This window comes from Drosophila yakuba, chromosome 2L (genome assembly GCF_016746365.2).
Source record: "Drosophila yakuba strain Tai18E2 chromosome 2L, Prin_Dyak_Tai18E2_2.1, whole genome shotgun sequence".
In the NCBI taxonomy this organism is placed as follows: domain Eukaryota; kingdom Metazoa; phylum Arthropoda; class Insecta; order Diptera; family Drosophilidae; genus Drosophila; species Drosophila yakuba.
The window spans coordinates 138,838-159,610 of NC_052527.2; the positions used below are offsets into that span (position 1 = coordinate 138,838).

A 20,773-nucleotide genomic window follows, 5' to 3' on the forward strand; every position below is an offset into this window, starting at 1 on the left:
GATTTTCATACTAATTCACTATTAGATAAGGACTATAAAAAAATTTTCTTTTTTATGATAGTTAAACCAGTCTATCAAAAAATGTTTTTAAAGAAATTTACACCTGCGAAAAATTTAAAAAAATATTAAAAGAACATATCTACGGACATAGTATATAGAACTATGTAATATGAAAAATTTGGATTTAACGCTATAGTCGATTTCCTCGGGTATTATATAGTGAGAAAAGTGGGCGGTTACTGGGTACGAAAGTAGTTTTCTAAAATTGACAATACTATTACATTTATATGCGGTTCAAATCATATTAGAATTGGAACCAGTTCATCTATACCGGCCAACCGCTCATCTCTAGCAGTTTAAGATAAATCGATGAGTATGGTTATCGACGGCGCTGCGAATAAACCAATACAAAATTAGCGTTTTTTGTCTTAAAATAAATAAGAAAAAAAATAGTCCACTTAAACATAGGAACTTCCCAAAATGTCGAATGCGCAGCGCTCGTTTGTGCAAAAAGTTTCAAAGTAAGTTTTTCACTAAAGGCAATGGCTTTATTTAACAAAGAAACGCCCTAAATTCGTGTATATATACATCAATTTGTTAAAACCATAGGCAATCGGCTGCGGATGTACGAAAAAATGTTTCTGTTTGCCATTTATCAAAGGCAATAGACCCATCCCTGTGTGGTTCGTCGGTAAGAGTACTATTATTTAAAATATATCAATTCTCTTTAAAGTATTCTATTTGTTCCAAAGGTGTCACCGACAGAGCCCCTTGACTACGAAGAATTTCTCTCCGAGCATATGAACATTATCAACCGGGACCCCTTGAAACATATATTGGACTTTCCTCAAGGAGATGTCACTGTAAAAATCATTCCCCGAAAAATCCGAACAGTGGATCACATTATTCCCAACGAGAACTTGTATGTATGCACCTAATTTATACAACAGCTAGCTACAGTCTCTTTTAGGTCTGATTTGCCCCATCACGTACAAGAATGTGTGAACTGCTATACGCGCCCATGGAAGGTGGTTGAATATGCGCAACGGCACCTTTCCAGCTCTTGCTATATCCGCGAGCGTATCGACCGCGGAACCATAAGTCCCTCCGCGTACCAGCAGGAATTCGAGATCGACAAGGATTTTTCGTCATTTGAAGAAGCGTTCGCCTATAAAAGCGAAAGCTGCACACCAAGCTCTCGGCAATCCATTGCAAGTTTGGCTTCAGTTAGCTCTTGTACGGACACTTTGACCCCGCGTGGTTCTTGGGCTAGCTTTGACCTCCGACGCTCTGTTAATGACCCACTAATACCAAATTTGCTTGACAATGTACCTCCGGAGCATATTGATCAATCCAATGAAGCACGCCGGCAGCAAGATCGACAAGTGGCTCTTTTTTCACTGTATCCGGAATCTGATGCGGAGGAAAACATTGAACGCCGCCTGCTCGCGGAGATTCCTGTTGAACATATGGGTCATCGCATTCAGGTTAAATGCCTACAGCTTCGGCTTGAGCTGGAAGTGGAACCCATATTTGCATCGATGGCCATTTATGATGCCAAGGAACGTCAAAAAATTTCAGAAAATTTCTATTTTGACATGAACCCAGATAGTCTTAAGCGCATGTTGTCAAGTCACGTACAGTGCGCAGACATAAGTACGCAAAGCCACTCGGCCATATTTGAAATTTCATATCCGAGTAATGATTTGTTTCTCGTGATTCGTCTGGAAAAAGTTTTACAGGGTGACATAAACAATTCTGTCGAGCCCTATCTTAAGGAAGACAAAGATAAATACCGAGAGAAAGTAAAATCCAACGCTGTGGACTACTGTGAGCGACTAGGCAAATACCGAATGCCTTTTGCATGGACAGGAATCTACCTGACAAATGTTTTTAATGGCGACAACTTTGAAAGCAAAGACGCTGGCGCCGCGGAGCGGGATTCTCTTGGAAGTGGCACTGGCAGCAGTTTGGGTACAGCGCCAAGCTCCAATAGCTTAGATCGTAAGTCTTCCACAAGTAGCTTTGATCAACTAAGGCGAAAGGCAAACGATATGAGCGGAACACTTACCCGACGTGGTTCGCTTGAACGAAAGGAGAAGCACCGATCCTGGTCTCCAGATGACTTTGCAAACGTGGTAGAAAACTTTCGTCCTATCACTATAACAGTACCAAGCTTCTTCAAACAAGAGGCAGATAAAATGAAAGACGAGGATTTGTACAAAATTTTACCAGAGTTAAAACGACCGAGTTCAGTTATGAAGAAGTACAAATGCATACCAGGTTCTATTAAATTAGAAATATCACCTTGCGTCGAGGAAGCCAAGAATGCATTAACGCCAGAGTTGGCAACTATAAACCCCCAAAGTGCAGATAACGTTCGTCCAGTTAAGGAAATCTTGGAATTTCCGCAATCGGCAATTTACAACCCACATTACACCTATCGAAACTTGCTCTTTGTGTCACCAAAGGAGCTTAATTTCTCATCGCGAGCAGGATCTGCTCGAAACATTGCCGTTCGCGTGCAACTAATGGCTGGAGAAACCCCAAAAGATGCAGTCAATGCCATCTACGGCAAGTCGTCTTGTCCCAAATTTTCTACTGAAGCATTTACGGCTGTCAATTATCATAACAAATGCCCATCTTTCTACGATGAAATAAAAATAGCGCTGCCTGCATCAATAAAGCAGCATCACCACTTATTGTTTACCATTTACCATGTTTCATGTCAAAAGAAACCACAGGACGTGCAGCCGTCAGTAGAGACTCCTATCGGCTACACATGGCTGCCCTTACTGGAAGATGGAAAACTTAAGGTTGGAGAATTTAATCTTCCTGTTATGGTAGAATCACCACCGGAAAATTACTCTTTCATACCACCGAATGTTCACTTGCCTGGAATAAAATGGCTGGACAATCATAGAGCCGTGTTTTCCATTAATGTAGAAGCAGTGACTGCAATTCATACATTGGATTCCTTCCTTGATCGATTCTTCTTAATTTGCGAATATCTAGACACTCGAAATATACCTTCCCACATTGGCGAAAATAATATCGAAACAGAATTAAAGAAATGCTTGCTAGATATCGAATATGCAAATCGAGAGCCATTAGTGAGGCATCTACCACTAGTCCTGGACAAGCTTATCGAATTGTTGGTGGTGACCCACAAAGTGGGTGGACAAGCCATGTCTCTGGGATCCACGGTTTTCGAAGTTCTTTGTTTAGTATCGTCTTTGTTGTCAATACTTAACGACGATCAATACGACCAATACGGACGGCAAAGTTTGCTATCAACATATGTGCAATTTCAATCTAAAATTCCGCATCCATTTCAAAGCAAACAGCGACTGAAATGCAGTCGCAGCACAACAGAAGACTTGCAATTAAGCGAATCGTACACCCTTTATGATAATGTGTTAGCAAGTGGCCGAAGTTTGGATCGCAAAGGTAAATACATATTTTTTGAAGGCTTTAAATATAACATATTCTTTTTCAGAATTGTCCATTGATATCCTTCAATCGATGGCAGCACGGGACGTCCAAGTCCGGCTACTGCACGAAGAATTAGCCCTGCATTGGGTCGTTGCAAGTGGAAAGGCAGCAGACTTAGCCATGTCAAATTCGTGGTTTTTATTTGAGCTCATTGTCAAGTCTATGATTGAACATTTGCATTGTTCAAATACTTTGAATGGTCCCCGCAAACATCGATTTCCTCATCAGTTTAATGATGATCTATCCACCCTGGTGCACCTTGTAACAACAAAAGTGGTCGGCTACCATAGTAACGAACCTAAATTAGCGCAGTCATTAAATGCAAGTTTAAGCTTCTTTATATTTGACATATTAAGCATCATGGATCGGGGATTTGTCTTCGGCCTGATCAAAACCTACACCAAGGTTCTGATTTCTAAGAATGCTTCAATACCTGATCTAATGAACTATAAAATAGACTTCTTAAGAATTGTGTGTAGTCATGAGCACTTTGTAGCTTTAAACTTGCCGTTTGGTACTTCCTACACAATGGTAACTGCGCCTTGCAGTCCCACGCCAAGCACAACGTCGAGCAACAGCCAAACTTCTTGCGTAAGTCATAGTACACACAATACACTTTCATTTGTATTAATTTCTGGTTTTATTAACAGGGATCACTGGACAGAGCTCTTCACGCCGATCTAAGTCAAGAGTTTCTGCAACAACATTTTCTAATCGGGCTTGTTCTGAGCGATTTGGCAGCAGTAATGGAGGTGCCAAACCCCCAATTACATGGAAAAGCAATTCGATGTATTCGCAACCTCATGACATCTCACGATTTGGACGCTCGATACAGCGAAACTGATGCCCGTGCAAGGGTGGCTGCATTATATATACCGCTACTATCCATAGTGATGGATTGCATTCCTCAATTGCATCAACACGGCCTTGAGCAGGATCGTCTGCAGCAAATAGGTCAACTTGAAGACTATCAAGGACCGCATCAAACTATTACAGCATCAACCATAAATCCGGAAGTGGCATTTGCAATATCGGGAAGTCGTCCCTACTCCTACTTGAATGAACAAGTTAAAAACAAACTGCCCCTTAGCTCGGAGAATACTCGCCATTTATTGGTGTGTTTTCTGTGGGTGCTGAAAAACTTGGAGCGCAACGTTTTATACCGCTGGCTTTTGGATTTAAGTCCGCATAGAGTGCACCAAATGCTGCAAGGTGTTAATGTTTGCCTGAAAACTTTCGAGTACACAGGACAAAAAAACGTCGCCACTCTTAAACGAACGAATACACAAAGTTTTAGGAAAACTGGATCTACTGACGTTAAGGAAAAGTTGGAAGAATGTATTAGAGGCACAAATTCAGCGCGGTATGATTTAATAAATCGCCGAAAAGATCGTAATTCAACAGAAAAGTTCCGTTGGAGGAAAGACCAGATGCCATATCGCTCACAATATGCTGATGGTGTGGGAAAAAGTGAGCATGAACTTGAATTGAGTCATTTCATCGAAGGCTCTTTGGCTACTGAAGTTGCTCTTGTACTTCTCGATACCCTGGAAATTATTGTTCATGTTGCTGCCAATCTTTATCATAATCTTCTTGGAACTGTGCTAAAGGTGCTTCTTCATTCCTTGTCGCGGAATCAATCTACTTTGGCCTTGCAAAACTTGTTTGCCTCCCAGCGCGCCTTAATTTTTAAATTTCCAAACTTATTATTTGACGACGAGACCGACATATGTGCTGATTTGTGTCTAATTTTACTAAAACATTGTGGATCCCTTCTGCCCGGAATACGATCACAGGCAGCTGCATCACTATATTTACTAATGAGACAAAATTTCGAAATTGGAAATGTAAGTTTTGTTTCATTTGTTAAGGTTTAAAGAACTAACTTAATGGTTTTTTTCGTGTAGAACTTTGCCCGAGTTAAGATGCAAGTGACGATGTCTTTAAGCTCCCTAGTTGGCACAAGTTCAGTTTTTAGTGAGCAATCCTTACGCCGTGCACTTAAAACAGTGCTAGTTTATGCTGAATCCGACTCCGACCTGCAGGAGACATCATTTCCTGAGCAAGTACAAGATTTGCTTTTTAATCTGCATATGATACTGTCAGATACTGTTAAAATGAAGGAGTATCAGGAAGACCCAGAAATGTTGCTTGACCTCATGAATCGTATTGCCAAGGGATACCAAAATAATCCTGATCTACGGCTAACTTGGTTGGAAAATATGGCTAAAAAACACCGCGAGCGAGCAAATCACACGGAAGCCGCCATGTGCTATGTACACGCTGCTTCTTTAGTCTCTGAATATCTTAGCATGTTGGAGTCACAAACACATTTGCCTGTTGGAGCTGTAAGTTTTCAACGAATTTCTCCCAACACACTAATGGAGTCGGCCGTGTCGGATGATGTGCTAAGTCCCGGCGAGGATGGTATCTGCCTAGGAAATCATTTCACTGAAACTGGGTTAAAGGCCTTGCTGGAAGAAGCCTCCAATTCTTTTCAAGTAGCTGGCATGTATGAAGCAATGAACGAAGTGTACAAAATTCTAATACCCATATGCGAGGCAAACAGAGATTTTCAAAAGCTAAGCAAAGTTCATGGAAAATTGCAGGAGGCATTTAATAGAATATCCCAGCTACAGGTAACAAAATTGTGTAATTTTTACCAACGAGAACTATACATATATTTTTAAACAGGGTAAGAGAGTTTTTGGCACATACTTTCGTGTTGGCTTCTATGGTGGAAAATTCGGAGACTTGGATCAGCAGGAATTCATTTATAAGGAGCCGACCTTGACAAAGTTGCCCGAGATATTTAGTCGGCTTCAGGTATATATTGCAATTTAGAAACAAAGAGTATTATTAAATTTGTTAAATCCCACGTTAGAACTTTTACACTGAACGATTCGGACCGGACTCTGTGCATATCATTAAAGATTCTAATACAGTTGATGTAAATAGTTTGGATCCCGATAAGGCTTACATTCAGATAACTTATGTTGAACCCTATTTTGAAACATATGAAATGCGTCATCGTGAGACATACTTCGAGCGGAATTTCAATATAAGTATGAGATGAATTACAAATTTAATTGAAACCGAAAATTAAAATTATAATTTAAACATTTTTTGTTTATGCAGAACGTTTTATATATGCCACGCCTTTTACCAAAAATGGTAAGGCCCATGGAGAACTACATGAGCAGTGTAAGCGGAAAACGATCTTAACCACGGCGAATCACTTTCCCTACGTAAAAACACGCATTATGGTAATCAGCAGACAGCAAATAGTTCTGGAACCCATTGAAGTGGCAATTGAAGTAAGTTAAGTGGTTATATCCCAATAGTTAATAATAATAAATTTCGTTGCCCAGGATATTCAAAAGAAGACATTGGAGCTGGCGGCTGCCACGAATCAAGAGCCAGCCGACCCCAAAATACTGCAAATGGTGCTCCAGGGATGTATTGGAACCACTGTTAACCAAGGACCGATGGAAATGGCGAGTGTGTTCCTTTCCAATTTATCCGACGGAACAACTGTACCGACAAAGCACCAAAACAAACTTCGGTTGTGCTTTCGCGAGTTTTCAAAACGTTGTGCTGATGCTTTGAAGAAGAATCGCAATCTAATACTTTCAGACCAAAAAGATTACCAACGAGAGTTGGAACGTAACAACGATCGGTTCATTGAACGATTGACTCCCTTTATTACTCTTACAGCAGTCCAGAATCATGGCGTTGTCAAGTAAGTTTTTATTTGTATACAGTGGAAAGGAAAAATCTATTTTGTATACATATGTATATGTCTTTCTTTTTTGTTCCTATACGAACTACTCTATATTAGAGAGAAAAATGATACTTAGTTATTCCGATTTTTTTGGGTTTAAGTCAAATATAGATGGTTTCTAAAATAAGTCATAATAGTAGGTAAGGAGTAAACATAAATACTACACTACATGACTATTTTAGAAACCATCTATGCAAAATCATAAATTAAATTACTATAACATTTTAGCTGACCAAATAATTAATAAAATATTCGTTTACTTAATTTCTTTTCCAAATATATCCAATTCTAGGGCCAACGCGCACAACAACAAAAGTACTCCTTTGAAATGGTAACTCCTTGCATGACATAGTCTGCAACCAATTATAACAATACTTTTGGTTTTTCATGTCTAGCGTATCGGATTATTTTAAGTGAAACTTTAATTTTAACTTATCGATCTCGTTACTTGCTAATATAACAGCGTAACTCTTCTTAAGCATATAATAGATTAAGCGAAATATTATGAAGCGAAAGAAATAAATTTTACACTTTTTTACTATTTTTACTATTAACTAAACCGTTAGTCTTAGGTTGGATGATTGTCGAATATCGCATGGGAGAAACGGTCCTCTTTGGTGTTAGATGAACTGAGAGTGGGCTCCGTGAGGTATCATTGCCTCACGAGGCCTATCGGTTTTAGCGAAACTATCGAGTGTACTATCGATGTCTTTATTCATCGATGGTGTCGGCTTCAATTACACGTAAACTCAGATAATTCGCCGGCTAAAAAAGGCCACAAATAAATGATAATGAGACTCAAGGATTGTTGGCCCGCAGCGCTAGTATTCATAGCCGCTGCATCGGCGTCATTTTCACCCGAAAAGCCTGTTCCTCCGCCCTGCAGGGCGTGCACCCAGCTCGTTGGCTCATTTAGGGCAGGACTCGAAAGGACAAAACGTGGACACGCGGGCGGGGACACGGCATGGGAGGAGGAAAAGTTGCGTTCGTACAAGAACAGCGAGGTGCGGCTGGTAGAGATCCAGGAGAAGCTATGTTCAGACGGAGAAGTGATAAACAAGGATCACTGTCACAACCTGGCTAACGAGCACGAGGCGCTTCTCGAGGACTGGTTCACCCACAAACAGACGGAAAGTCCGGACCTGCATTCCTGGCTTTGCATCGACCAGCTAACTGTCTGCTGTCAGGCGAACACCTACGGACCAGATTGCCTGCCCTGCACCGAGTGCAACGGAAATGGTAAGTTATGATATGCAAAAAATATTAAAGCCCACCTACATAAGAATGTCCTCTTTGGCAGAACTTGTAAGCTATTTTAATTTAAGGTTGCTGTTTTCGTTTAATTCACACGACTATTTTCAGGAAAATGCAAAGGAGACGGAACTAGGAAGGGTAACGGAAAGTGCAAATGTGATCCCGGCTATGCGGGTCCGAACTGCAACGACTGTGGACCGGAGCACTACGAGTCCTTCCGGGACGAAAAGAAATTGCTGTGTACACAGTGTCATGCGGCCTGTGGGGAAGGAGGCTGCACGGGAGGTGGTCCCAAGAGCTGCCGCAAGTGTAAGAAGGGCTGGAGCATGGACTCGGAGGCAGGATGTGTCGACATCAATGAGTGCTTGGAGCAACAGCGTCCCTACTCTTGCCGACCGCAGCAGTTCTGCGTGAACAATGAGGGCTCCTTCAGTTGCCTGGAGTGTGATCGCTCCTGCGATGGTTGCGATGGTGATGGTCCGGACATGTGCAAAAAGTGTGCGGATGGCTATGAGTTGAGGGATGGAAAGTGCCATGGTAAGTAAAACTGCAATTAAATATATTTGCTTTTAAGCCACGAATGGCCCACTATCTTTATTGCGCCTCCGATCATTAAAGATATTTCTGCGGAGCAACGCAGCAACTACGTAAGCTATACACGAATGCTTACCTACTTCGGAATGTGCGTGGCCACCTGCGTCATCTTCCAGAGCTCCACTCACATTGCTTGGGGTTGCATTGTTGGGGCGGCAGTTGCAGGGTACATTGCTGTTTCCGAGTACTGGATCAACTCGGAGGCAGAAGGCGGCCACCAGCCCCAAATAGATACAAAACAGTTGGAGGAACTAATCATGAAGTCCTTATAAGTCAAAAAGTCATGTCAACATTCCTTTCATATTTTTTATGAGATACACGAGAGTTTTGAACAGCATTATCTTTTAACATTTCCCTAAGACATCTAACGATTTTTGTACTTCGTTTGCAGTGCGCAGTGATTCAGACTCCACGGTGCTCGGTGAAGAGTCCACGCACGAAGAACTGTAGAAGTTACCAAAACGCACATCTTTGTAGACAATTTTACTTTAATAGTTAATATTATCAATTGATATGTATTTATAAATTAGAATTTCAACAAGCAGGCCATGACCAGTTTTTGTTACACGTACCACACTTAGATATTTATTTGGTTTCAAAAATGTACAAAATCACAAATACAGCATATAATTCGTATCAATAAATATTTTAAATTTAACTTACTGACGTAGTCTGCTTATGTGATCCAAATTTTCATTTTGAAGACTATCTTTCGTGTGCAATGTAATACTGCTTAAAGCGGATTAATAAAGGAGCTACCGTGATCCGAATGAATCATTGCCGTTGGATCTTACAAAATGAAAATTTTGGAACAAGAAAAATATACACACCATAACAACCATCACCGCGTTATATAAATAAAAACTCTAAAAACATTAACTAGAGGAACTTAAGCATTAAATACGATCGTTCCCTTTGGCCTTCTAAGTTCTTCAACACAGTCCGTCACAGCTGCAGAGTTCCCTAAAACAGCCCTGAAAATCTCTAGGACCGTGTCAAATGACTTTGACTTGTGCTCGCCGCTAGTCCTATCTCTTCGTCAGATTCATCTGAATCCAATGGACTAACTCGAATGGCTTGGTACCACTTGTTAGTCAGGTCAGCCATCTGTGACTTGCACTCGTGCAATTCCTGACTATTGAACCGACGTGTAAAAAACGGAATAAAGTACTTGCGATCCATGCGCCCAAAACGATCGCGCGCTTGGGTAAAGGTAACGTCCTCTTCCTCAGTAAGTTCAGACAAGTGTTCAGAGTCGATTGCTTGACCCCATTCGCGAGTTTTTGACAGGGAAATAGATTTTGACCTTTTCCGACCGCTGCCGTTGCGACGTCCTCCCTCCTCAGTGGTACTCCTTCCAGAGCCGCGTGCACGTCGCTTTTTTCCGGGCTTAAGGTACTTCAGCAGTGGCATTGTGGAGCCCCCCAGAACTAGCGTGGTAAATAGCACAATGATTAATCTGAAATTTAAATTCTTCAATGACTGTGCAACATTTACAAGCCGGAATAAGCTCACGTAGTTGTTATGATGACGTGTCGTTTCTCCTGGCTGTCAAGATTCAAGTGCAAAGATAGCGCGTAGGAAATGGCGCCGCGTAGGCCCGAAAACCACATAATGAACTGCATCTTGTTATTGATCTTGTGCTCGCGAAATTTGTTGACCAAAAACGCGAGTGGAAAAATATTGCAGGCGCGACCAATGAGGCAAAGCACAATGGCCCATATAACAAACGATAGTTCAACTTGGTGTTTAAAGGAAAAGATGGCTAGTCCAAGATAAGCAAAGACGCAGGTCTCTGCAATGAAGGCTAGCGTTCTCATCGTCTGTTGCATTGTAATTTGAGTAACCTACGATTAAAAAAGTTTAAACAAAATATAAAATGGGGAGATGATAGCAATGACTTACAGTGGATAGGTTGAAATGCGTGTAGTGGGACATCACAATTCCGCAAAATAGTATAGCCATAATACCTATTGTTGGAAAAAAATGTAATGTTGAGACTCATAGCCAAAAACATTGATTATACCGCTTAAATGTATTCCCTCTGCCAGGACGTAAGGTGCGTAGGTAAACATTAGCATCATTGCAAACTCGAGGGATGGATGCTTTCGGAGATCGATGTGCTTCAGAAGGAGAGCCGATATTAATGCAAATATGACTCCAATGCCTGCCGACGCAAAGAACATCGCGCAAAAGGTCTTCAACGCGCTGAACATGGCTTCTCCAGTGCTGGCTTCAGCATTCACGTTGGCGGATTGGGTGATGGATGCAGTCAGCACAATAGATATGGCGTCGTTGAGGATGCTCTCGCCGAATACCAACATGTTAAGTATGGGGTCTACGTCAAGTGCATGGAAAATTGCCACTGTTGCCACAGGATCAACAGCAGAGATAAGTGAACCAAAGGCAAAGGATTCCGAAAAGCTTAATCTAAAAATGACGAGAAATTATTGAATGAACTTGGCAATTGATTTGTCTTTAACTTGCCGAAATGCCACCTCTGCCAGGCCCAGCAGGTAAATCCCCGCCCCGATGACCAGTGCAGAAATCGTGGTGCCAAAAATGGCAAAGACCAATATGGATCCGATATTCTGAAAGAAGTTTCCCTTGTGGAGATTGTAGCCGGACTCGAATATAATGGGCGGCAGGAGCACCAGAAAGAAGCCCATGGGCGAGAACACCTCCTCTCGTTTCCAGCTGCCATTCTGCCCAGACATGACGTTTAGCGAAAGGCCAATTAAGGCGCCCAGAAAGACAACCACAATGCTCTCCGGCAGGTACTGGAAGCCGGTCTGCAGCATAGAGTGGATAAGCAGGATGCCCAGCATGATAACGCAGATGACGAAAAACAGTGAGAGGGAGGAGTTGTGCTCCTGCTCGACAGCATGGGAATCGATGAGAGGCGGCTCTGTGACCACTGTGGATGTGTTCCCCTTCCTCGTAGTGCTTGCATTGCCAGGTGCAGCAGTCGAGGCCGGGACCTTTCCCAGCGGACTGCCTGCCAGGTCGTCCGACACGATGTGCGTGGAGTTACTACTATCTGGCGTGGAGATGTTGCTGGATGTGTTGCTTTGGGGCATCTTCTGTCCGCTGATGCTTTCCGCCCCAGCTGGCACCAGGAGAAAAAGTGCAGCCGCACTATAAGCTACCCAAACCCTCATTTTGGCCGACAAAATGTGACGTGGTCGTTAATAACGCTCGCATTTAACTTTTCACTATTTGCTCAATTTGTTTTTTTCACAAACATCTGTTTATCGCCCTATCTGACGTATATCGGGGAGAGTTGCCGTATCATTTCGGTTAACTGGCGCGTGCTTTTCATATATTCAAACGGATATTGTGAGTGTAATAGCGTTCCATGTATTTAACATTTAACTGTATAAAGGATGAATTTTAATAATTCGCTTATGCCCAGTCATGGTGCTGGGGTCACATAAATAGCTGATAGCTCTTGTGCAGATGGCTTGAAAATGGAGCACATTAAGTAAGAATAATAATTCGGTCAGATACTTGTTAAGAACGCTTCATATTACTGGAAGTGATAAATAAGTAAGTTTAGATAATTACAATAACTGACGGCATCAGCGATTGAGAATAAATGCAGTGCCACAATCTAGAATTTGCAGGCACCAGCCTTTTGTGCTCAGGAATAATGTGCCTTGCGCATCTGTTCGTTGAGGCACACGCGATCTTCTATGGCCCCAGGGGGGTCACACCTACATAATTTGAAAGATAATGGGGCTTGTTGTTTTCGGTTATTTTCAGTGGGTATTAGAATTTTTAAAAATGTACATGCAAAAACTGATTACCAAGCGCCTTGATCTTCGCAGACCTTGTTTGTCTTCTTGGCTGTGGCATGACGTGAGCACTTTTTCAATAGTACAGATTGTACAAATAGAATGAAAACCCTAATTGACGACTTTCCTTGACTAGAGAGTGTCGAACGATTCATCCACAAAAGGTCAGTCACTTCACGTTAAGGGAAAGCTAGGGTTTCAACGGATACATGTGTACATTCGTTTCAAAATTCGCCTCGAATTGCGCTTCGGGTAGCGATTGGCTATATCATCAAATACATATGTATAACTCAATTGCTCTATATAGGAGAAGCCGAGAGAGCAATGCTAAACAGATTTTAAAAATTAGGTATATAGGTGGCTGCCGTGGTAGCACATAGTTTTGTTCTGATAAGCTCTTATTTCTTGCCGACTCATCTTCTCAAATGCTGTCTACAAAAATTTATAAATATTATTCGCCTGTAAAAGTCACCCGCAGTCGAACGCAGGTTGAGCAGGAAACTAGTCGAAAATATAGTCCATATCTTGTCGGATCCTTTCTTCAAAATCCCAGTGAGTATAACCGAAAGGATCTGGAACTAGATTCGCTACAGTTCACTCCCGAGCGGGGTGGCAACGCTAGGCGACGGAACAGCTGCTTGAAAACCAAAAACGTGGAGATACTGAAGAAGTAAAATTATTTGAGAGTACCGAGAACGCTAGGAAAGTTCCCCAAAGAGCGCCCAAATAAGCCCCAAAATAAAAATCGAGTCAGCCGAAGAGAACCGCCTCCTCCGTTTGCTACGATAAGCAAAGGCCCGCTCTCTCGTTGGAGGTATAAATTCTGAATGACATTAAAAATGTGCGCTCTTTTTCTACAGAACCGTCGCCACGATAGGACGTGTGTTGGCTGTGCCGCTGATTTGGTTGCCGTCGCTGAACCAGTAGAACTCAGAATCAGTGTGTATATTTTGTTGAACCAATAGCTATTCAGCTAGACAGTCGAACACGCATTTAAAACAACTACAGCTACCAGCACTCAGCCCTCGCCCAGCGACTAGTTTTGCTGTGAACCCGCGCAACGTGCTTGTCGTGTATGTAGCAACGATTGTGGCAAACGCGCAGCATAGAAACATAAAAGAAGGGCGATTATATAAAAAACTATAAACGAAAAGTGTGCAAATACCGGAAAATCCCAACAGCCTCGAGGCGGCCTATAGCGCAGATCCGCGAATGCGAAAATAGATGTGTTTTGCATGAGTTCGGAAAATCAATTTCGTTAAGCGTTTTTTAGCAACCGCTAATGTCGCTTCTCTCTCTCTCTGTTCCCACAGCTCCACCAACAATTTAGCCGACCGGAACTCGGGTTATAGCACCGCTTTCCCATCGCACCTACAAACTCCGAGCTTGTTATCACCAACTACCCATCAAAATGCCGCAAAAGACAAACGGACACAGCGCCAACGGGTGCAACGGCAGCAATGGTAACTCATATGACATGGAAGACGGAGCTACATTCCTGTTCACTTCCGAGTCCGTTGGCGAGGGTCATCCAGGTGAGTGGTTCATGAAAACATTGCCATTGCATCTGCGGCAGCTCCTATTGCATCATAGCGTTAGTGTCGGTGTCAACCCCGAAACAGTCGCAAATGCACTTTCGTGCGTAGTGAGAGCTGTTTGTTTGCGTCGTCTGGCGGTGCTCATAACCTAACCAAACTGTTTCTCCAGCGCCTGAGGGTCATCTGTCTGAAGTCCCTGTCCGTGTCCCTTTTCCTGTATACCCATTTCTACACCTCCACCGTCTTCTCACTACTGCCTACCGCCTGAACTCTAACAAAATGGCGACGAAGTGCTGTGCAGCATACCTCTGCTGATTTCTACTCAATTTGCGCGTCTTTTGTTGTGGCTGAGAAGTGGAGGAAGGGCCAGTGCAAAGCGTGCCTCCGTTGCATCGCCCGGTGACAAAGCCGGAAACCTGGGACCACCGAGAACAGCTGGTTTCTCTTGAAAGCCCCGCACAGCGGCGGGCCAAACCTTGTGCTTGGATGGGCAGACGCAATTTATAGACTGGTTCTTTATCGTTTGCGGCTCTCACATATGTATGTATGTATAGAGAGACTACGTCATGCGCACCATGTGCTTGCGGCTCATGGGAGATGCCAAATTAAAGTCTTCTCTACGCTGTTCTACGTTGTCCATGCACTTGTACACTTGATTGCAGATGACGATCAAAACAAGGCTAAAATTTGATCATATCTAACAGTTTTCTAGACCGCTGTCAAAGCTTATTTTTTCCACCGAAGTTGCCAACCACGTGTTTTGCTCGAGCTCAGTCTTTTCGCCCCTGCCAGAGTTTGTTTATATCACCAGGAGCGACCAGTATAGTAATGTGTTTGACAACATCTGTTGATAAGCCGAGCGACCTTTTATACTACGCATTGATTACTTTTACTATTCTGTATTTTATAATGCTAATTAAGTCGACTTGGCAAGCTAGCCCTAGACAGCCCTGATGATAAGCGCCTAATGCCATTCAGAAGAATAAACCCCAAATGGTTGACATTAATATCACCTGTCTTCGTGTAATGAATGAGTGACAGACTAGCCGGAAATTAAAGACCCTTTCACCCATTCCAGGGCTGCTACTTTACACCCTTGACCTAACAAGTTTCAAACTTCTTGAAATAATTTTCCCAACTGAAATCGATACGATGCGCCATTTTTATGAGTCAACAGTTTTGGTAATTTATGTTGCTATTGCTGACGCAATATTCGAGTTCGATAACGCTTTTACTACGAAAAGCTGCCGAATGTTGAGCGTGTCCAATTACGCGCCAAGTTTTAAGCCAAAGCGCGAGCACTGCGACTGGTATCGGATGAAGCCGACTCCAAGGATTTCATTAGCGATTCTGCTTCGAATGTCATCATTTTGTGTTTGGACAACACTATGGTCGCCCTAGGCTCTTGTGCTGGGAATTGAATTTCGCTGGCAATAGCAGACAGATTAAATGAAACCGCATGGCCTAGCAAATTTTCATGCCTTGCACCGACTAACAATTTGGCACGTTTCTCCTCCCACTCCTTGACCACAATGCTTGCCCCTGCTCCTTTTCTTACCTCTTGCTTACCTCTGTTTGCCTTCTTTTTGTAGACAAAATGTGCGACCAGATCAGCGACGCAATCTTGGATGCCCATCTAAAGCAGGATCCCAACGCGAAGGTGGCGTGTGGTAAGTGTTTGGAAATCCGATTTGTGTAATGAAGTTCTTTTAACAATTTCCGTAATATTTAATACAGAAACCGTCGCCAAGACAGGCATGATTCTGCTGTGCGGCGAGATCACGTCAAAGGCTGTGGTCGACTACCAGAAGGTTGTTCGTGAGACAGTGCAGCACATCGGCTACGATGACTCCTCCAAGGGTAAGTGTCAACTAAGTACATAAACAATTTGTGGGCGGGTATTACAGTTCGTTCCTTACGTCGATCTTACGTACACTACTGTTAACTCAATATTAAATAACAATAAAATAAAATAAAACTCAAAAAGGTTTCGATTGGAAGACACTTAACCTGCTTGTAGCCATCGAGCAACAGTCGCCCAACATTGCCAACGGCGTTCATATCAACCGCGAGGAAGAAGATGTCGGCGCTGGTGACCAGGTACAGCAAAGCTTTCCGTTCTCCTACTACCGCCTAGCCCTAAGTGATGCGGAGAGTGTGTGTGCGTTCGTTCGTTTCGTTCATTTGTTAAGTGTTTCCCCTTAATTCGTATCTTTCCCACATTAACTTGGCTTGCTCACAGGCCGCCGAGTGTTTCGCCTTTGTAATTAAAAGCAGATGAGCAATGGGAATAATTTTTTTTCTTGAGCACCAGAAAAAAAAATGTTCGTAAGCTGACATCCAAAACTGACTTTTTCCCCACATCTACGAACCATTTGGTCAAATAACATCATTTAGAGCAAAGTGCAGATAACAACTTAACAACTGTACCTCAAGCAAATCTATAATGACTGAAATACATAACATAGCACACATTTGGAATACATTGCGGGCGTTCTAACCACATAAATTGCATTCTATTAAATTCAATGAGAGATTTATGAAACCATACAAATTTACGCTAGTTACCGTTTTATGGAACCAAGAGTCTTGCATGCGGCTTGTTTGACCAATGGAAGAAGACTTAAAGATTTCCTTATCTTTGGTATATAAACAAAATATAAAAACAATAGCCATAAACTTATTTCAAGGGAGTCCCTTGAACATATATATATATAATTATAATCTAAAATAATAGGGTGTTTCAAATCATATTATAAACATTACTTACAGACATTTTCCTGTGTATGTGCACCATTGCTGCGCTCCTCTCTTTTATCTTTCTTTTCGTTTCATATAAAACCAATCTCGATACAAACCAATACAAAACTTTAAACGATATTGTGCACTTTGCAATCGCGCTTCGAAATTCACAAAAGGTTTCGATTTCAAAACGTGCAATGTGCTGTTGGCATTGGACCAACAATCGCCTGAGATCGCTGCGGGAGTGCATGTCAACCGTGCCGAGGAAGAGATCGGTGCCGGAGATCAGGTGTGAATTAGAAGCAGTAAAGAAGTAGCAGTCTCGGCAGGCCGGGATCGAAGGCCCTTTCCGAAGAGCGACGCATCTTTTTAATGTTTATAAGATAGTCATTCAGTTAGATATTCATGGTGGTAGGGCGTTACTAAGCTCTTTGGAAGGGGTGTTATCACCACTTCTATAATTTCTGTTTATTGTTTCCTTTATATATTTTCGTAACTAATAGAAGTAGTGTATGACGACTTTATCGCTATTTCCTTTCAAATGCATCTGTTTGACACTGTATCATATTTAGCGCTGCAATATTGCTCCAACCAACCATTTAATCGTGAAAAATCCATTTCATTTAAATATTGACTTTTTAGTCAATGCTACAATTTTTATTAGATATAGCAAAGGCACAAAACCAAGGCACAATACTGCTCGCTCATACATCACTAACCTAATTATGTTAACCGCTTTTCGACTGCTAAAAACATCAAAATTTTCTCCACATCAAGAGCAATCACAGAGCTATCAATGTCTTACCTAATGCTTGGTTTACCCTTTCCTAACCCAAATGTATTTTATTTACCTAACGCTACTGATAATTTTTGGTTTTGGTTACTTTAAAATAGTGATTACCAGTAGTGATGTAATGTACTACAGCGAAATAAACTTTTTGCAGGGAATCATGTTTGGATATGCTACAGACGAAACCGAGGAATGCATGCCCCTAACCGTTGTTTTGGCTCACAAACTAAACGAAAAGATTGCCGAGCTGCGTCGCTCAGATGTCTTCTGGTGGGCTCGCCCCGATTCCAAAACACAAGTCACCTGCGAGTACCTCTTCAATCAGGGATCAGCAGTTCCCAAGCGTGTCCACACTATTGTAGTGTCTATGCAGCACTCTGAAAAGATTTCGTTAGAAACCCTGCGCTCGGAAGTAATGGAGAAAGTGGTTAAAGTTGTCATTCCCGCCAAATACATCGATGCGAACACCATTGTCCACATCAATCCATGTGGGCTCTTTGTCATCGGTGGACCAATGGGTGACGCTGGGCTTACAGGACGAAAAATCATTGTAGACACTTACGGAGGCTGGGGCGCCCACGGCGGCGGTGCCTTCTCTGGCAAGGACTTCACCAAGGTCGACAGATCAGCAGCATACGCAGCACGCTGGGTGGCCAAATCACTAGTGAAGGCCGGTCTCTGCAAGCGCTGCCTTGTCCAAGTGTCGTACGCCATAGGTCTTGCTGAACCTCTCTCCATAACTGTGTTCGACTACGGAACTTCCCACAAGTCACAAAAGGAGCTCCTAGATATCATTCGTCGCAACTTTGACCTCAGGCCCGGCAAGATTGTCAAGTAAGTTTCAAGCTTTAGATGCTGAAACATATCTCATTAATATTGTCTATATTTTTGTGTGAAGGGACCTTAACCTGCGCCAGCCAATATACCAGCGAACCAGTACCTATGGACACTTCGGACGCGCCGGCTTCTCGTGGGAGGAGGCCAAGCCTCTGGAGACTGATAACTGACTAGACGCTGAAGCGTCACAACCGCAGTCACCATATGCTAAAAGGTCTAAGCTATCCTTATCTTCATCAGCGTCAAAATTAACAGATACCCAAGCACCAACGTAATTTTTAGTTTTGTTTTTAAAGTTTAAAGTCAGTGGAAGAGGCGGCATAGGCTTGCCAACTCTTTTGGGCTTTCGTTTCTAACTGATCCTGTGCTCTTCGCTATATAATTTAAACCATTCTGATGTGTGTAGTCTTCTCACACAGAACTAGTTTTAGTCGTCTTAATACCCACTTATATATACCTAATAGAGGGCTCCAAAACAAGTGATGAGCTTTAGTTATGCATATACATAGTATAGTGTCAGTCGATTCAGTAATCACAAAAAACTAAAAACGGTAGTTAGTATCCCCTTCAAATGCAACTTAATTATGTTGGTGTCTATGGAAATTGTATAAAACAGTAAAATCCGTTGCGTAGAAATTATGCAGCATTCTCATGTCCCCATTGTAAACTTATTTTTGTATCTTTTAACATTTCAATTTGTTGTATGCGTTGTATATGTTTAACCTAAAGTTTTAAACAACTCGATTGTATGTACATTACACTCTGTCTTTGTATTTTCTGTAACCAACCATAAGATAATGTATTTTCCTTTACAAAAATATATTAAAGATACAGATAAAAAGTTTAATTTACCTGTATGCACAGTACGTACATTTTAATCGTAAATACAACAGAATTTGAAATGTCTTAACTGCCCAAATAATGTCAACCAGTTCATCAAAGCCCTGGTTTTTCACAAAAAACCTAATGAGATGCCCATGAAACATTTTAAACTGAATTATTCTAATATTACAAACAAATCTGTGTACAAGAAAGCAAATTTTCTTAGAAAGCAAATCCCATTTCATATGAAAATTGCAATAAACTTAACCAACAGTTTAATTTTAGTTATTCTGCTTACTGTATCTTGTAGTGGAAACAATATTAGTTTGCTTTTTTTCTGAAAGTCGGTAATTTCTAGTAATGGTAATTCGAATTTAAAATTCTCAAGCAGTCGCCGATAAGATATAGATGCAATCGATATATCGATATGTCAAAATCAACAGTGATTCGCGCACCCATTTTGATCGATTAGTAAACGGCTTGCGGTTTGTTAATTATGTTTTGGCGCAAAGTTAAGCTTCACAAAATTCACAAAAAGTGCGGTGAAATCAATACTGAAAGTGCTTTTGGTAGTGTTCCATGTGTTATTAGCGGTCCTGCTTTCAAAAGCAACGCGAATGAATCGCCTAGTAAGCCAACATAAATAATATTTGCCTGCCAAGGATTTATGAGCGATCGCAGGTTAGAGTCGCCGGTAAAGGCTCAGGTGCTCAAAATATTTTCGATGCTTGCTTTGGTGTGACGTCTTTTGAGCTGAACAGCAACGCGGATAGCTGCCCTCGTTAAAAAGGTAAATGATAAAATTGTTTCATTAATTATATTTATATGTATGTCATAAAAGTTGACACTTGGGTAAATTCCTATTATTGCAAAGTTATAAAGGCGCGAAAGTACAGTTACAGAATACAGTTATGATTACTGCAAGTACAGCTACAGAATATTAATCTTAACATTACAACTGCAGTGTACTTATAGTTCCTGAGATCTCGACGTTCATACGGACAGACAGACGGACATGGCCAGATCGACTCGACTATTGATCCTGATCAAGAATATATAAACTTTATATGGTCGGAAACGCTTCCTTCTGCCTGTTACATACTTTTCAAGGAATCTAGTA

The 20,773-nt window shown here is 41.8% G+C and overlaps 4 protein-coding genes across 10 annotated transcripts; 3 read left to right on the plus strand and 1 right to left on the minus strand.

The window, feature by feature from the left end:
- The first annotated feature begins 362 nt into the window (after positions 1-362).
- Positions 363-7,802, plus strand: LOC6526247 (dedicator of cytokinesis protein 7). Of its 2 annotated transcripts, XM_015197878.3 has the most exons (13): positions 363-521; positions 610-691; positions 753-922; positions 971-3,450; positions 3,500-4,086; positions 4,146-5,342; positions 5,403-6,134; positions 6,190-6,321; positions 6,380-6,560; positions 6,634-6,812; positions 6,867-7,237; positions 7,572-7,610; positions 7,675-7,802. In XM_015197878.3, the coding sequence occupies exons 1-13, from the start codon at positions 481-483 to the stop codon at positions 7,694-7,696; spliced, it is 6,213 nt and encodes a 2,070-aa protein (XP_015053364.1). In that variant the 5' UTR covers positions 363-480; the 3' UTR covers positions 7,697-7,802. The 2 variants fall into 2 exon arrangements, with proteins under 2 accessions (XP_015053364.1, XP_002087371.1); XM_002087335.4 differs by having other exon boundaries at positions 7,572-7,802.
- A 182-nt stretch (positions 7,803-7,984) lies between these two features.
- LOC6526250 (cysteine-rich with EGF-like domain protein 2) lies at positions 7,985-9,785 on the plus strand. 2 transcript variants are annotated; one of them, XM_002087336.4, is made up of 3 exons: positions 7,985-8,518; positions 8,642-9,070; positions 9,152-9,785. In XM_002087336.4, exons 1-3 carry the CDS (start codon positions 8,065-8,067, stop codon positions 9,397-9,399), a joined length of 1,131 nt encoding a protein of 376 aa, XP_002087372.2. In that variant the 5' UTR covers positions 7,985-8,064; the 3' UTR covers positions 9,400-9,785. The 2 variants fall into 2 exon arrangements, with proteins under 2 accessions (XP_002087372.2, XP_015053365.1); XM_015197879.3 differs by having other exon boundaries at positions 9,519-9,785.
- On the minus strand, positions 9,684-12,410 carry LOC6526251 (sodium/hydrogen exchanger 8). Its single transcript, XM_002087337.4, has 5 exons — positions 11,615-12,410; positions 11,154-11,557; positions 11,033-11,097; positions 10,643-10,974; positions 9,684-10,586 (listed from the first exon to the last, which is right to left on the minus strand). Exons 1-5 carry the CDS (start codon positions 12,286-12,288, stop codon positions 10,112-10,114), a joined length of 1,950 nt encoding a protein of 649 aa, XP_002087373.1. The 5' UTR covers positions 12,289-12,410; the 3' UTR covers positions 9,684-10,111.
- Positions 12,411-13,387: 977 nt separating this feature from the next.
- On the plus strand, positions 13,388-19,932 carry LOC6526252 (S-adenosylmethionine synthase). Of its 5 annotated transcripts, none has more exons than XM_002087338.4 (7): positions 13,388-13,476; positions 14,238-14,459; positions 16,055-16,132; positions 16,200-16,322; positions 17,381-17,493; positions 18,149-18,828; positions 18,893-19,932. In XM_002087338.4, exons 2-7 carry the CDS (start codon positions 14,336-14,338, stop codon positions 18,999-19,001), a joined length of 1,227 nt encoding a protein of 408 aa, XP_002087374.2. In that variant the 5' UTR covers positions 13,388-13,476; positions 14,238-14,335; the 3' UTR covers positions 19,002-19,932. The 5 variants fall into 5 exon arrangements, with proteins under 5 accessions (XP_002087374.2, XP_015053371.1, XP_015053367.1 ...); XM_015197885.3 differs by lacking the exon at positions 13,388-13,476 and adding an exon at positions 13,590-13,738; XM_015197881.3 differs by lacking the exon at positions 13,388-13,476 and adding an exon at positions 13,748-13,863.
- Positions 19,933-20,773: the final 841 nt, after the last annotated feature.

Bases quoted from the DNA above. Each gene is read 5' to 3' on its own strand.
- LOC6526247 (XM_015197878.3), top strand. From the start codon at position 481: ATGTCGAATGCGCAGCGCTCGTTTGTGCAAAAAGTTTCAAA. The intron at 923-970 runs GTATGTATGCAC...AGTCTCTTTTAG, and splicing joins ATTATTCCCAACGAGAACTT to GTCTGATTTGCCCCATCACG. The intron at 5,343-5,402 runs GTAAGTTTTGTT...TTTTTCGTGTAG, and splicing joins AAAATTTCGAAATTGGAAAT to AACTTTGCCCGAGTTAAGAT.
- LOC6526250 (XM_002087336.4), top strand. From the start codon at position 8,065: ATGATAATGAGACTCAAGGATTGTTGGCCCGCAGCGCTAGTATTCATA. The intron at 8,519-8,641 runs GTAAGTTATGAT...GACTATTTTCAG, and splicing joins CACCGAGTGCAACGGAAATG to GAAAATGCAAAGGAGACGGA. The intron at 9,071-9,151 runs GTAAGTAAAACT...CGATCATTAAAG, and splicing joins GAGGGATGGAAAGTGCCATG to ATATTTCTGCGGAGCAACGC.
- LOC6526251 (XM_002087337.4), bottom strand. From the start codon at position 12,288: ATGAGGGTTTGGGTAGCTTATAGTGCGGCTGCACTTTTTCTCCTGGTG. The intron at 11,558-11,614 runs GCAAGTTAAAGA...CGTCATTTTTAG, and splicing joins CTGGCAGAGGTGGCATTTCG to ATTAAGCTTTTCGGAATCCT. The intron at 10,975-11,032 runs GTAAGTCATTGC...TTTTAATCGTAG, and splicing joins CGCATTTCAACCTATCCACT to GTTACTCAAATTACAATGCA.
- LOC6526252 (XM_002087338.4), top strand. From the start codon at position 14,336: ATGCCGCAAAAGACAAACGGACACAGCGCCAACGGGTGCAACGGCAGC. The intron at 16,323-17,380 runs GTAAGTGTCAAC...AATTCACAAAAG, and splicing joins CTACGATGACTCCTCCAAGG to GTTTCGATTTCAAAACGTGC. The intron at 17,494-18,148 runs GTGTGAATTAGA...AACTTTTTGCAG, and splicing joins AGATCGGTGCCGGAGATCAG to GGAATCATGTTTGGATATGC.